The sequence below is a fragment of the Drosophila obscura genome, unplaced genomic scaffold (genome assembly GCF_018151105.1).
Source record: "Drosophila obscura isolate BZ-5 IFL unplaced genomic scaffold, ASM1815110v1 contig_200, whole genome shotgun sequence".
Lineage (NCBI taxonomy): Eukaryota > Metazoa > Arthropoda > Insecta > Diptera > Drosophilidae > Drosophila > Drosophila obscura.
The window spans coordinates 4,924,654-4,941,525 of NW_024542791.1; the positions used below are offsets into that span (position 1 = coordinate 4,924,654).

Here is a 16,872-nt window from a genome sequence, read left to right on the forward strand (position 1 = left end):
ATAATTGTGGCGGCACCGCCAGGGAAAGTTAACTAAAGGTTGAACAGAAAAGCGAATGAAAAACCATTAAAGTTTCGATTTTATTGCCTGCTTGTAGGCGATTTTAATGAAATTATTTTCGATAAATTTGTGTATCAAATTGCAGAGAAACTTTCTACCCAAAAACGCAAAAAGAATTGTATTTATTGCCAAATCTCTAGCTTAATTTTTCTTACCAATCAGAAGCGAAAACATTTTGGTGGAACGCATTTTTTTTTGTCATTTGCCTTGCAACTGCTTTTCCAGCTGATTGCATTTGAATGGCTTAAGTGAAATCCGAGAGACTTAAATTACATAGGGAATGGATGTGGATGGTCCAACCCCTAACCCCAGACACAGCCCCAATTCCCAATCTACATATGTACCTATCCATTAGTTGTAATAACAAAGGGAAAACCGAAAAAGCTTGCAACCAAAAACGAAAAACAAAAACTGTGAAAAGAAAACAAATTTCTTATATGGCTTTTTGATTCACTTTTCTTGCAGCGGGCATCAAGTATACGGACAACCAGCGTGTGATAATCCTGGTGAAGGATGTGAACGACGAGCCGCCGTACTTCATCAATCGGCCACTGCCCATGCAGGCGGTGGTGCAGCTGAATGCGCCACCAAATACGCCGGTGTTCACGCTGCAGGCCCGCGATCCGGATACGGATCACAATATCCATTACTTCATTGTGCGCGATCGCACTGGCGGACGCTTCGAGGTGGATGAACGTTCGGGCGTGGTGCGCACCCGCGGCACAGATCTCTTCCAGCTGGACATGGAGTATGTGCTGTATGTGAAGGCGGAGGATCAGAATGGCAAGGTGGACGATCGTCGGTTCCAGAGCACGCCCGAGGAGCGACTGTCCATTGTTGGCGGCAAGCGGGCGCCACAGTTCTACATGCCCAGCTATGAGGCCGAGATTCCAGAGAATCAGAAAAAGGACTCCGAGTAAGTAAAATAAAAAAAAACCGGGGCAAACCAATGAGAGAGGGAAAACACACACAGCACCGCAGGGAGGAAATGTATGCAAATTCGTTGGATGCCAATAAAAGTTATGCATAGCAAACTAGTCTCTGAATCTGGACTCTGGACTCTGGGCTCTGGACATGTGTGTTTATCCTTGGCTCTCATTGAAATTCCCACTGGGGAAAACCAACTGTCAAAAGGCAGTCGAGCATCAGAGACGACCCATAAAATATGCAAGCAAATTTTACATTTTCCCTACAGCTCCTAACTCTGCCATTTTCCTCTCTCTCTCTCTCTCTGTCTCTTTTGCAGCATTATTTCGATTAAGGCCAAGTCCTTTGCAGACCGCGAGATACGGTATACATTGAAGGCGCAGGGCCAGGGTGCTGGCACCTTCAACATCGGACCCACATCGGGCATTGTCAAGCTGGCCAAGGAACTGGACTTTGAGGATCTCCGACAGCCGCACGTGTACTCATTGATTGTGACAGCCACCGAGGATTCAGGCGGTTTCTCCACCTCAGTTGATGTGAGTTTTTAAACGCAAAAAAAGTAATTTAAAAGGAAATGTTTTAGTAGAGAGGCAAAGAGAAAGTGTCTCTGTCTCTGCTCAAACATTTTCTCAAATGAAATGGAAGCTGAAACTCTTGAAATCTTTTTTACAGCTCACCATCCGAGTGACTGATGTCAACGACAATGCGCCCAAATTTGAGCTGCCCGACTACCAGGCCCACAACGTGGACGAGGACATACCCCTGGGCACAAGCATACTCCGTGTCAAGGCCATGGACTCTGACTCCGGATCGAATGCCGAAATCGAATATCTCGTATCCGATGATCACTTCGCTGTGGACTCGAATGGCATCATTGTGAACAACAAACAGCTGGATGCGGACAACAACAATGCCTACTACGAATTCATTGTGACGGCCAAGGACAAGGGCGAGCCGCCAAAGAGTGGCGTGGCCACCGTTCGCGTCTACACCAAGAACAAGAACGACGAGGAGCCTAAGTTCTCGCAGCAGGTGTACACACCCAATGTGGATGAGAATGCCGGTCCCAATACCCTCGTGACCACTGTCGTCGCCTCCGACAAAGATGGCGATAATGTGCGCTTTGGCTTCGTTGGCGGTGGCACTTCTTCCGGGCAGTTTGTCATCGAGGAAATCACGGGCGTCATTCGATTGCACAGCAAAGCCATCACCCTCGATCGGGACAAGTACGAGCTGAATGTGACTGCCCTGGACGATGGCTCCTGCTGCGTGAATGGCGATCAAACGATACACACATCCACTGCCGTTGTTGTTGTCTTCATCACGGATGTCAACGACAATAAGCCGGTGTTCAAGGACTGCAGCACATACTATCCCAAGGTGGAGGAGGGTGCCCCCAATGGCAGTCCTGTTATCAAAGTTGTGGCCACCGATGAGGATAAGGGCGTCAATGGACAGGTGAGAATGGGATTAAATATACAGGGGAATAAAACTAAAGAACTAACTAACAGATAAATTCATTGAAAGGGAAAAGGCGTAAAAATAAAATTTGTTTATCATTGAATCAAATGGTTGTCCCATTTACTCATTGATATATCTATATTAAATACTTTTTTTGTTGTTGCATAATAGCACAGAGGATATATCATGTCAATCAAGGTCTCTACCATGTTCGATTATCCTTTTCCTTGATTACTTTTCCCGCTTCATCTGGAAGCACATTAATTATAGGCTATTTGTGTGTTTTGAGGCCAGCCCTAAACGAATTATCCTCGAATGTGTGTACTTTGCAAGGGAGAGATTTCATGACGAGATTTGAGCCATAATTTTCGTGTTTCGTGTTTTGGACAAGTTCAATGCACTCGAGAGTAGCACCATGGCATGTCGTGTGTCGAGGTCAAACGCCTCTAAAATAGGCAGCTCTAATCGCAATTTGTGTCAATCATTAAACAATTTTGCATGTTCCTTCCATGTCCACAGGTGAAATACTCGATAGTGCAGCAACCGAATCAGAAGGGCACCAAGTTTACGGTGGATGAGGAGACCGGAGAGGTGTCCACCAACAAGGTATTCGATCGAGAGGGTGACGATGGCAAATTTGTGTCGGTTACGGTGAAGGCCACAGATCAGGGAGATCCGAGCCTGGAAGGTGTCTGCTCTTTCACCGTAGAAATTACGGATGTCAACGATAATCCGCCGCTATTCGATCGACAGGTAAGGAAATCTCTGACAGCAATGGGTGGGAGTCCACAAATCTAATGAATTTATTTATCCAAACAGAAATATGTGGAGAATGTCAAGCAGGATGCCAGCATTGGAACAAATATTTTGCGTGTCTCTGCCTCCGATGAGGATGCCGACAACAATGGCGCCATTGTCTACAGCCTGAGTGCGCCCTTCAACCCGAATGATTTGGAATACTTTGACATCCAGGCCGAGTCCGGTTGGATTGTGCTCAAGAAGCCACTTGACGTAAGTGTTTGCTTTTCCATTCACTGACTCAAACTTTGGCTCATGTAGTGTACGCCCCCCCTTCCCCCTCTTTATGATTTTACCAACCCCAACTTCCCCCCGAAAAAAAAACTAACCAAGTTCTATGATTTCCATTATACAATTTTGATTTACCATGAAGCGAACAAATCGTTCTTCTGTTTCTTACTAACAAATCAATGACCAGATGCTTAGCATCGAACGAAAAGATTTAGAGAGTCTGAGCGGCTTGTAATTATCCATATATATCTATCTGTATAACTACGAGTATATCTTATGATTTAGTTCTTCGGTTTTCAAACTGCACCTTTCTTCAGTTTTTGTTACGTTCAATGATTTACAAGACCGCCGCCGCCGCCAGCAGTATATTTGATGTGGAAGCAGTGCAAGTTTTTTTTGCCACATCGATATCTACGTTACATGTCGTATATATTTGTTTATTTGTTTCCAAACGATTGTTTTGTTTAGTTTATAGTGCGTAAAATTGGCCCAAAACGAAAAGCAATCTAAACCCAAGAGCAGAATGCCAAGAAAGCGAATTGATTTTTAACATTTTTTGAAACAAATCAAACTAACACACAAGATCAGAGAGGTTGGGAATGAAATGCTTATAACAGACTGTACAGCTGCTTGAATACTTTTTTGGTGTCAGGTTTTTAGTATTAAGCAAATGATGTTAATAATGAAAACATTCCAAGGAAATATCCATCTACCCCCCAGATACGATCACGAATATTTTTGAGCATCGTTGTAACAATTTTTTGATGGCTCTAAACAAAAAAAAGAGAAAACTCTAAAACGAAAATATTTAATTTTCCTTTTTCCAAGCAGTCTTATTTTGTATTGCCACTTTTTGATTTTTACCCAAAAAAAAAAAACAAAGAAAAACTCCCGACCTAACCCCCGAAGAAACCAAAAATCCAAACGAAAACTTTTTTGTCGAGACTATGAAACTTTTTGAACGTCTCCAGCTGCAAGCCTAACAAATATTTTTCATACAATTTTCTTTATATTTTTTGATCAAACAAATGTTTAAAATACATACATATATATATTTTTGAAGAACATTTCTGTTTGCATGCCCATGGAAAATGTGGCCATAATAATCGAATTTTTTGTTATGGAAAGCCAGCTACGCGGAGAAACTAGAATATGTTATTTAAATAATTTATGTTTTAACTGCACCTTTTACTTTATGATTTGTGTTGTTTCGAGAGGACGATAGACGATGATATTGAGAGGCATTTTAATATTTTCGTTTTTAATTTCCCATTTCATATATTTACATATTCAAAAATTATGGTACATACATACCCTACGAAATGTATATTCAACGATTTAGGGTTGTTATCCAGTAAGTAAATGCGATTATTCTGCTTTACTGTGCTAACCCCCACCCACAAAAAAAAATCACACAGAAATCTGTAAGCTAACCTCAAAAAAAAAAAACGAAACTAACTCCAGGAACAGACTGTACTTCATAATGTAATAAGTTATGGAAACTGAATATATCACTTCATTGTAGGGCACATCCGATAAAATAGAGCAAGAAATAGTCTCGTCAAAAGCAAAACAATTTATATGAAAGGAACAACCCCATTCAGAATCCTTATAACGTTGCTATTCCCCTACTAAAACCACTCCTAACCTCACAAAGTTTTGACTATATTTATACCGCTACCCTGAAAAAACATTATTTTTATGAATATTTGATCCTTATTTCATTTGGTTTGTGTTTCATATATTATTAAAAATACATTTGAAATAAACATTTTAACGACAACAACGATGCCATCAAAAACGTAACGTAATCGTCACGTAACCAAAACGTATTCCCATGCCACAAACCAAAACCTAACATTTTGCTAACATTTGGGTTCGGGCATTGACTACCATTAACATGGCAATGTTAACGTCAAGTCCACCGCTCCGCTGTTAACGCTAACATTTCTGGCTAACACTACGCTTCAATCAAAACTCACACTCAATCGATCAATCAACAGCGCGATCGCTATCGCTTGCGCGTCCGCGCCCAAGATAAGGGCCAACCGCCCTCCTATGCCGATGTTGATGTTGAGTTAGATGTCGTCGATCGCAATAATAAGCCCCCCATTTGGGATAAGAGCGTTTATGGGCCGATTCACATACGCGAGAATGTCACTGTGGGTACGGTTGTAACATCGGTTAAGGCAAGGTTTGTATAGCCAAAACACACACACACTTACATACATACATACATACTCTCTTTCTCCCTTCATTACAAAATCTACACACAATTAACACTAACATGAGAGTCTAACAGCTGTCTGTAACGAAAAGTCTCCTAACATAGTCTAGTTAACAGCATTAAAACATTTGGCTAACCTAGCATTTAAGCTTTCCTAACGGTGTATTTTTAACATCCGGTCGATGTTGCTGTTATTCCTTCTGCAGAGTGAAAGCTTTACGATATACAACGTACTTTTTGCTGGTCGTAAAAGCTCTCCCAAGTTTCACACCATTTTTTTGTGGTCCATCAACAAAGTTCGAACTTTATAAAATTTAATTTGACATGCAATTAAAATTCAAAATCTGGAAAACTTTTGTTGCTGGATTTGATTTTGAAACGAGCAATCCTTTTTGCATTTTGATGCGGTGGTTCCCCAGGGAACTTCCTACACATTAACCCCCACCCCCTTTTGGATCTGCTCCTGCTTCTCTGTCTCTGATTTATCCCCCATTCTGTGACTCAATTTCCCCCAAGACATGATCTATTTATATGCCTGGAACATTGTGAGGATCGTTATGAAATTTTTGGTGTTGGTTTTCATTTGATGGATACGATAAATTAACAAAACTATATGATATATTGTATGTGTAACGTACATATACTCCAAACAAGGTTGCAGTTTAGTTTTAAGCTCTAGGACTTACAAGGTAAATACTCGTACTCATACACAACGTGTTCAAAAATGTTAAAAAGCAATAGTCGAAAACGAAAAGAATTATAATCGAAGCAAACTGTATAAAGTATGCTATGAAAATTGTACTTGTAAAATGCACAAACCCCAATATTCGTTTTTTAAATTTAAAACCATTTAGTTGAGACTATTTCCCACAAATATTCTTTTAAAGCTACATAAAACCGTTTCCAATTTGAAGGCTAGGGTCGAGACAATATAAAACAATTTGCACTGCATTCAAAAGAAAAGAAAATTTGTGCCAAAAGGCCTAAAAAAAAGTCTACTTTAAAGTTTTAATATATTCAAAATATTTTATTTGTTTTTAAATACGTTTTTACTTATTTTTAAAGAGGTGTTGGTTTAAAATTTTCATTTTTTGTTTTTTAACCATGAAAATAAAATCTATTTAATTCAACTTTTTTAGAACTTCTTTGAAAAAATGTTGCAACTATATTATGTAATTTTGTTTTTTGCCTTTTTCCTGACAAAAAAAAATACCGTATTTACCAACAAATATCGACGTGTCTCGTCATTTTTGCAACGCCTTGCTTGATTTTGAAAAAAACAAATACTTGATACAAAAACCGATTTTTGATATACATATCACCGTGAAATGTATATAAAATACAGCGCGAGACATACAAGTTAGAGGCCATGGCCCAAGACAAGGGCTATCCGCCATTATCGCGTACTGTCGAGGTACAAATCGATGTGGTCGATCGGGCCAACAATCCGCCCGTCTGGGATCATACTGTCTATGGGCCCATATATGTCAAGGAAAATATGCCCGTTGGCGGCAAAGTCGTCTCGATCAAAGCCAGGTCTGTTCAATTTTCGTGACAAAAGTTTAACACATCTCTCAAAAATCAACAAAAATCAATTAAAAAAAAAGAAATACATTTTGCTTAGTTATTTAATAAGAAATATGTATAATTTTTCGTTTAGTATTTTCATAGGTGTCTTATTCTTTCGTGTTCATACTTTATCGGTTATTGGTGTCATATATGTCTTGCCATTGTGTTACTTTGTGTGTTCTGAATGTTTGTTCTTAGCTGCTCCTCAGAGATTAATTCCTGTGAAGAGTGGGTCTATGGAAGTCTTCCATTTCCACAGGCACTCTCTTCGAACACTTTATTTATACCATACCTTTTAGTGCTCCCTTTTCCCCCATATCATCATCTGTCCCATAGTATCCATCCATCATTTATAAAGCACTCCAAAACTGCACCAGTGAAATAAACACAACTATAAGCTGAAAATGCACAAGCCACACATTTATATAAACTGCACAACATATTTTTGGTTTAGTATTTTATTTTGCTTAGTATATAATAAGATTCTACTCAGAGTGGATAAATACCATGGAAATGATAACTCATAGCTGATTGATTAGTACATTGAAATATAAAGTAATTATTTAGACAGCAAGGCCATCGAATAGTAGCTTCTACCATAAAATATTCACTAAACTTAATGATTTAAAAACAAAGTTGAATGTTTTTATTACCCGAAGCTTAATTTTAATGAAAATCTCTGTCAAAATGTTAATTTTCATAACTCTTCAAGGGTATTTCATGCTTCGCTAAACTTCCATAACTTCATAACTTTCCCTGCTTCTACTTTTGGGTCCTTTTTTTCTGGACGCACATGTCCGACCTTTGCCGCATGATGAGGTGGGTCAGTTTCAATTACCTGCCACTTAGTGTCAGCCAGTGGCTAAAATAAAATATAAATCCCAACTATTCCCAAGGCGGGATGGCATAAAAAACGGGGTTGCTGATGGGGGTGGGAGAAAGTTTATTTTAAACAAAGTTTTGTTTTTTATAATTGCAATTAAAAAAAAAAAAAAGAGCTCGAGGAAGAGCACTTAAATGACTTCTGGGCGGTGGAGAACACCATCGCAACTCGGGGATCTTTGTGCGGTCCGTCTCCGCCCCACTCCAGGGATAAATCCCCTCTCTCTGGGATCTCTCTCTGTGCGGTGAGCGTTTTATCTTCGTGGCAAACCAGCCACATGGCACTGGCATTTTAATTATGCGACAGTCCAAGTCAGTTTTTATATTATCCTTCTCTCTTTTTTTTTTGTCCACCATGCACTTTCCCTTCTGTCGCACTAAAAGCAAATGCACTTAAAACCAAAGGCTAAAAAGATACAAACCACAAAAAAAAATATATAAAAAATTTAGAAATGATGCACATACGCACCTGCACATAGCCTGATCCTTAGCCTGAACCTGAGTCTATATAGAGTTTAGTTTAGTGCCCCTAAGTACACTTCTTTTCAGTTCCCCAGCGCAATATTAAGGAAATTACAATCTATTAAACGTGCTTGGGTTTCTGCTTTTTCTGTTTTTGTGTTTTTTTTGTTCTTTCAGTTCCTGGCGTTAAGTATTCTCTCGGTTTTATTGTAATTTTTGTTGTTGATATAAAAAACATTTTTCGTCCACCTTTCCTTTCGGTTTACGTTTCTCTCTCTCTTTGCAATTATCTGGTCATGTCCCAGCACAAAGAAAATAACAAGAAATTTGTTAACAATATATATATATATATTTACATTAGAGAGGGGCCCAAGATGCCATTAGGAGAGGGTTTAAGTGTTGAGACGCCCCCAAGTGTGGGGCGTATATATCATCGTAATTGTATTTGCTCTTGAGGCGCCTTGTGTACGGCACGTGGCAAGGTCGAGGGCACAAATAAATATGTATATCCATAGCTAGAGCAGCTTAATATTTTGTTTTTTTTCTAATTTAAATTATAGAAAATAGTTGAAACATTCTAGAAGCAAAACTGCAACAAAAGAAGCAACATTTGTGCTCAGTGTACAGAAATAAGTATAAACAATATTTTCCATACACTTTCTTTTGGTTTTACCAACACACACACAATCAAAGAAATTTAATAAAATCTACTTACACCTTACATCCAAATCACAGAACAACAACAAAGAAAAAAAAAACGAAAAGAAACCTCCAAGAAAATTTCATGCAATCCACAAAAATTTCCCCCACCCGCCATTCCACCCATTCCCACCCACTCCACCATGAATTTTTTTCCTCATTTTATGTGCCATTTTTTGTCCTTGGCAACATTTTTGCGCAGTCTGACAGATTTCATTTATTCTTAAGACCCGGCTCTTAAGGCTCTTTTTTTTGTACTGCCGCTGCCATCTTTCTGTCAGCTGCAAGTGTTGTCCAAGCGCAAATAATATATATACATATCATTTTATATATATTGTTCCCCTGATTTTTGCCTAATTTGTTTTTCATTATCATATACTGAAACCGAACCCGAACCCCATTTTCCAGCACCCTAAAATGGCAATTACATTTTTTGAAGCCATTTTTATGTTGTTTTCCCATCCGTTTTTTCTTTTTCGGTTTCCCCCTGCTTTGCGGAAAAATTAAATGTATTTTTCTTTTGCACAAAAGACGCTTTAAGGAATTTTTCGTGCAACAACAAATTCTTTTTGAATGCACATCATTTTTAGAGCAAGAATTCTTTTTATGCGTAATTTTCTTTGAATTTTGTCATGTTGCATGTCGTATTCTTAACGAGAGTATATTTTTTTCCGTGTGAGTGTGTGAATGTACTTTAAAGCAAGAGAAAGTCCGGCCAGAGGAGAGTTTTCCCTGAAGCTTATAAGGAACTTTCTCTTGATTAACTTTTTTCATATTGAAGTAATTGATTTTTGATAAATGAAATATACATTTAACCATTTCATTTCGTAGCCTAACCATAATTTCATGTAGAAACTTAACCTTTTTCTTATAAAATATCATTACTGTAACTTAACTAATATCGGAATCATATCTTCTTTGGCCTGGACGTCTGCAGTTCGGGTATTGAAGGCAATCCCACAGTTTTCTATCGACTGATGCCTGGGTCTACGGCTCAAACGAACAAATTTCATACGTTCTACTTGCAACAAAGACCGGATAATGGAGATACTTGGGCTGACATAAAGGTGAACCATCCGCTGGACTACGAAAGCATCAAGGAATACAATCTAACCATACGTGTTGAGGTGAGAATTCAATTTAAAGTTGTCGAAATCCTAAAACAAAAGTTTTCCGTGGGCTCAATTAGACGCAGACATGTATTTGACTTTTGTATTTGAGAAAGACTTTCGAATACATTTTGTAATTATTTGATTTGAAAAGTTTTAATTACTTGCGCGAGCTTGCAATGTAAATGGCAGAGAGTGAGGCTTTTCCTGGATCCAAATTCATTAAGAACTAACTGATAGACTGACTGACGGACGGTCTGGTTGAATGACTAACAGCGTCGAGGCTGAATGGTAATCAATTGCATACCCAATCAAAGTCAAGTTTTAGGGGCCGTGAAGCCTCATTAGTTGGACCATTCAGCAGAGAATGCCAGACAAAACAAACGCAGAATGCTGAAATATTAATGAGAATTCCAGATAAACCGCAGTGCATCACACACAGTGCATCTAATGAAATGCCATAAAAATTCAATTGCACAAAAAGATACTTCCACCCATTTCCCGCTTCAATGTTCAGGTAATTAAATATCACTGGGTTTCACTTTAATTCGGTGCAAATGACTGCATAAAAGCTAATGGACCCCAGTGGGGCCGCAGCGCCGCTTTTGTAAAGAGAAACAAAATTTCAAAATTATTTGCGGTTTCACCCATGAAATACTTAAATATTCTCGTATTAGTTTGACAAAACTTTTAAATTAATTTTTAATGTTAGTTTTTTTTCTCTTTGTTTTGTGGTTAAATAAATATGTCAAATATATGTAGTGCTTTTTGACGTCCTTGCGGTTGCCGTTAAAATTTAGAGAGCTATTTGTAAAGATAAATAATTTATTCGAAATTTGTAAATGGTAATTTAAAAAGGAATTTTATTCGTATTTTATAAGTGATTGTCTCAATTCTGTAGATTTGAACGCCTGATTCAAGGTTGTTTTCAGGCTAGAATTTTCCTCTTTTTCCTTTTAAATGCAATCTAAAACAGTTTGCACACTGATTCTGCCAATTAATCAAAGTTCTGCGGCACACACCCCCAGAAACCCATCATCATCGTCATGGCCAAAAACGAGTCTAATTACGGCCATGTGTTTACACAGGAAAATGTGGAATAAACAGAAAATAAATAATTCATTTCGGGGCGACACGTCTGTCGTCGTCCCTTCGTCCAAGCCCTGATGGCTGTCAATGCGAGTGTAAACATGTGTGTTTCTACATTGGTTTCATATGCATTGATTAATAACGTAATGCCGGAATATGAATGCCAAATGTTGTGCAAATAGAATCAGTAATATTAACAAGGCCAATAGCCTATGACAATCTGCCACAATTTAGATGCTGTGTAATAAAGCAACTAATAAATGACAAGTTGCCAATCAGATGTTGCTCTATTGATTGATGATGTTTAATCAATCACATGCCAAAGGAATTCCACGCAAATATGCTTGTTCCACATTACACCACACTTTTGATTAAAACCCTTAAAAATACCCACTTTGCACGTGTTAAAGATACATATTTGTGGAGATTTCCACTCATGGCAAAAGTATTTCAAATATTTTTTAATCAACTTCGTTTAACTTTTATTGCAAATTAATATACAAATATTTTATCGAGGCGAAAAAAATGACTCGTTAAACACATTTCACTGCTTAATTAAAAAACAAACTAAAAGCAAACGAAAGAAAGAGAAAAAAAATGTTATGAAAAATCAAATATACCCCTGATAATAACCCCACACTCACTTTACCCCATTTATACTTTTTCCAGAATAACGGAGCCCAACAATTGGCATCGGAAGCGACCGTTTACATAATGCTCGAGGATGTTAATGATGAAATACCGCTATTCACCGAACGCGAACAGGAAACGGTGCTGGAGGGCGAACCGATTGGCACCAAAGTGACACAAGTGAATGCGATCGACAAGGATGGCACATTCCCCAATAATCAGGTGAGTGGTGTACTGGTGGGGGGTGGGCGCGAGCGCCAGCGGGAGCGGGAGGGTTGTAGTACCAATGTACTCCAACGGAACGACATCGAATGGGGTTCGAATGGGTCTCGAGTGGGGTGAAGGGTGTAGTTGGAATACGGCGGAAATGCCAGACGATTGCTATAGCAAATTAATGGCTGGCGTACGATGAAGTTGCCAACGAGAGCCAACAGAGAAAAGAGAGAAAAAGCGATTGACAGGTGAGAAGATTGAGAGGTAATAAGAGAATGGTAATGGAGAAAAAGAAGGAGACCAAATTTAAAGGGGCAGATATCTGTATTAAATGTGAACGACATTGTGGTGCTTATATTGGAGATTACTTTATAGCCATGAAATGTGGGGTTCATAGATTTCGATGATGCTATCATTGTGTTACATATCTGATGAAGAGAACATGCAAAGTAAATAGTTATGAGAACAAACATCATTAGCAGCATCTACTATTTCAATAAAATTGTACTTCGATATGATGAACTTTTGAACTTTTGTTTCCTGGGAATTTATCATAATCCTTAGCAAATATTTCGTCTATAAGCTAATCTAAATATTATCCTTTAATTCCAATAAACTCTAACCACTTTCCATCTCTGTGAGTTGAATGAAAATTCAACCCTTTTTAAATTACTATCATCATCTTGTTCCATGTTTCACTCGGTTCATGCACCCAAATGAGGTTGCCTGGCCGCCCAATTTATATCCTTCTTCATTTTGTAACCCTTTCACGCTTTTGTAATTGTTTTTTTTTTATGGCTGTACGCCGTGTCCTTCGTCCTACGTCCGTCCATTTGGCCATCAGCTGGCAGCTGGCTAATAAATGTCAAAGAGTTAGCATTTTTGCACGCCTTCCAAGTGTGTGCGAAGCCCTTAGATGGAAAGCCCAGTCAGCGAGAGGGAAAAACTAATGCAAAATGCAGAATGAAGCCCTTCTCCTGGAGTTGCCCGAGGGGTTGTCTTTTGTCCGTCCGACGATGGAGGGGAATGGTGGGTTAGATGGAGGGCCTTTCAGACAGACCCCTCAAGCCACACTCGCGATTATAATAATATGGCACTTTGGCGAGTGGTCGACGACGCGACGTTGGCCATTCTTTTTACGGCCAACCACAGTTTGTATCCCCAAGCCAAGTAATTTGCATGTACGCGTGAAATGTCCGCACTAATTAGCGTTTTCATTTATAGTCCCCGACCACAAACCCCCCCGTATTCATGGAGCCACCTCCTCATTGGCCCTGAACGGGACTCTGGATTTGATTATCATTATCGTTCCGCTTTAATGTCTGCAAGGCGGTAATTAAATTTTCGCCTCCATCTCGAACTTAATATTGAATTTGTCTCCTTTTGATGTTATGTGTGGCCCTGGACCATGGGAAGCCAAGGAAACCCATGCGGAACCCATGTTTTAATTAAGCTGAAAAAGCAGCCAAAAATAAACCGAATTTCTACTTCCAGGTCTACTACTACATTGTCGACTCGCCGCGGAACGAGGGCAAAGAGTTTTTCGAAATCAATCTGCAGAGCGGCGAAATCTTCACCAAAACTGTGTTCGACAGGGAGAAGAAGGGTGCCTATGCCCTGGAGGTGGAAGCCCGCGACGGTGCCCCCTCGGCACGACCCAATAGCAATGGACCCAATTCAGGTGAGTGCAAAATAATATTATAGTTGAGGAGTTTTATCCAACCCCAGTGGCAGGACTGGCAGGACCCACTGCTTAGATTTTTATTGTAGCAGATTTTTGATCCAAAGAACAACCGAAAATAGATCTCGGACAGAATAAATATAATTCATAGTTTTATTTTTCCTGTTCAATTAACTCAGAACATATCCCTATACCCCTATACCGTGTATTAAAATAACAGAAATATTGTCAGTATTTTTGAAAAAATTTCATTCATGCAAATATTATCTGTGGAACTTTTGAGAGCGTTAAGATTGCATAAAATGCATAAAATACTTCAGCAAAAAATTTCGTTAAGTTCTCGAGTGCCACCGAATTTCACTACACATGGCAGCAAATAAATTGTATACCGAAATTCCCCGGACCCAAAAACGAATTCGTTCTCCAAATATTGACCAGACCAAGAGCGGATGGGTGTGTGTTTGGGGTTTTATTTGGCTCTACATCAGGTTGTATGTCTGTGGGTGAGTGTGTTTAGTCAAGTGCATTTGGGGCATTTTATTTATGCGGCATGTTGGCCAGGCATTTGCCACACATTTGGTGTGTGGCGGAGCACCGCCAGGACATCAAAAACATTTCACATCAGTCCCCGACTGCGGAATGACGGCTCTGCCTCTGAATGGTTAAGCTGGTTGGAAAAATATTTGACATAGGTGCGGATTGTTGGCCGAATGAGCGCACAGATTGCAACACTAAAATCATTTAAAGTTAAATGATCCACTTTAAAGCCTTGAAACTTTAAGGGAATTTCTCTAAGTCTCACATACAAAAACTAAAAATAGAGAAACAATTAAAAGCAATGTCAGAAATGTCAGCGCACAAATTTTGATTGTTAGTTGTGCCATATATTGTCCGTTTTGTAACAACAATTCAATGTGAATTCGTAAAGCCTTGGCGTCATTCTGTTGTTTGCTGTTCATTAAAAATTGCCCCTGAAATGGCAATCAATTTTTTTGGTCCAGGCCACTTCTCATTCTCTTCCGAGTGCTGGAGCGTTGATTTTATTTTCTGTGTGTGTGTATTTTTTCCGCTCTCTATGGGGGCTGTTAAAATGCTTTTCAATTGTTTAATACATCGCTAAGCCGTACATAAGCTCGTGGTAAATGGAAACACTGGAAAAAAGTATATATATACATATATATTCGAGTATGTATGTTTGTATGTATATTTTCTGTGCAGTAGCATGCCACAATTGAAAATGATGTGCAATCAACATGAGCGCGTGGCAAGACGAGGCTTTTGGCCATGAAAAACGAAAATTAAAAAGTTTTCCATGTTTGTGTTTGTAAGGGGAAAATTGTTAGGGAAATAGGATGGAAAAATGTGTGTAGAGGCAAAAGCATAGATACATAGATGTAAATTACAAACAGTTGCTTACAAATATTGATATTCAAGCTAGGGGAAAGAGTGTGGTAAGAGGGGGCGAAAAGTTGTGGCATGGTTTCTGGGCTCTTCTCAAAACGGGCAGTGGGCCTCGGCAACAGCTTGCGGTTTGGCAATTTTGGCCAACACCAAACAGAGTAGGATCTTGTTAAGAGAGCAGGCAATAAACTATTGTTAAATGTATCCCCGGCCATGGCTATGCGATGATTTGTTTCTACTCTGCTCCATTTTGTTTCCGTTTCTGTTTTCGGTTTCGTTTCCGCTTTTGCTGATGCAATGCCAAAACTTTTCCGGTTTTCATTTGTTGTTTTTAATTGATGGTTCACTGTTTGTTTTTACACGGCAAAGGGACCTAACATTTGGGTATATATTTTGTATATTTTGTGGGTGGAATGAAACATTTGTTTGGCAACCAAAAAATGTTGAAAATTGTACATTTGATCTGTGGATTTTTCAGAGGGTTTTTGGTGGTGTATCTACATATGAAATTTAGGTAATTTCTATAAGAAATCCTGCCTCTAATAGAATTTCAACTCATGTTCTGTTCCTTTACCAGACTTCATTCATAATTTATATAAATTCATTTCCCCCTTTTAATGGCCTTGATGGCAATCATTCTTGGAGCTAAATACAAAAAGAAACCAATATTTTGTTTGTATTTCATGCACGTCCAAAGATACTCCTTTGCCATAACTCTAACTTCAAAAACTCATTTCATATCTCTCTGTCTGTGAACCCATAAATATTATGGAAACCTTCAATGTTATGACAACCACATCTTCTTCGAGTAAATTTCATACAATCGAGTCAAATAACAGACAAACGCAATTTCTTGGAGATTTCCACAAGTATTATTTTTCTTTTTGTAGAGTTTTATTTAATGTATTTTCTATCTCTTCGTTTTGGTGGTGGGCCCCGAGTCCCGAGTCCCAGAGTCCTGGGCTTTGTTCCGTTTCACTTCAATATTTGTCCTGTCACTTTTAGCGCTTCGCATTGGCATTTTGTTGCTTGCTTTTTTCCCGAGGTTTATGCTGTTTGTTTGTTAAGTTTTGTATAGTTATTTTTTTCCTTTTCTTGGTTATTCCCGTTTTACCTGAATGTTTTCGCAGCGCTTTGACTGCATTTGTTTGCAATTTCGCTTTCGCTCGGTGCGGAATGCCCACACCCATTGTGTTGTTTCCCTGGATTCCGTTTTGCATTAGGAGCCAACTCATTTTATTTTGGTTCTTTGAGTATTCTCGACCTTGTGACCTCTTTAAATGTTTTCGGTTGGCTGTGGCCACAGCTGCGTTTTGCTTGCATTATCCGCTTCATTTGGCATACAGACAGACCCAAGGGTGAAAGTCATACGGAAAATCATTTGTTGCCCAAAAAAACGAACATATCTGTTATCCTAGGACCCCACACGCACA

The 16,872-nt window shown here is 39.0% G+C and overlaps 1 protein-coding gene across 15 annotated transcripts in view; it reads left to right on the forward strand.

Annotated features, from left to right (window-relative positions):
* The window catches only part of LOC111078617 (neural-cadherin), a 146,263-nt gene that overhangs the window by 67,186 nt on the left and 62,205 nt on the right, over positions 1-16,872 (forward strand). For 7 of the 15 annotated variants that reach the window (XM_022373451.2, XM_022373438.2, XM_041593925.1 and 4 more), the window contains 10 exons: positions 526-976; positions 1,307-1,523; positions 1,660-2,445; positions 2,968-3,201; positions 3,268-3,459; positions 4,820-4,831; positions 5,481-5,671; positions 10,254-10,443; positions 12,184-12,366; positions 13,852-14,038. In XM_022373451.2, the coding sequence (XP_022229143.2) occupies positions 526-976; positions 1,307-1,523; positions 1,660-2,445; positions 2,968-3,201; positions 3,268-3,459; positions 4,820-4,831; positions 5,481-5,671; positions 10,254-10,443; positions 12,184-12,366; positions 13,852-14,038 (2,643 nt within the window). Of the gene's footprint in view, positions 1-525; positions 977-1,306; positions 1,524-1,659; positions 2,446-2,967; positions 3,202-3,267; positions 3,460-4,819; positions 4,832-5,480; positions 5,672-7,049; positions 7,241-10,253; positions 10,444-12,183; positions 12,367-13,851; positions 14,039-16,872 lie in introns of all 15 variants that reach the window. The other 8 variants (XM_022373542.2, XM_022373510.2, XM_022373526.2 and 5 more) reach the window with 2 other exon arrangements.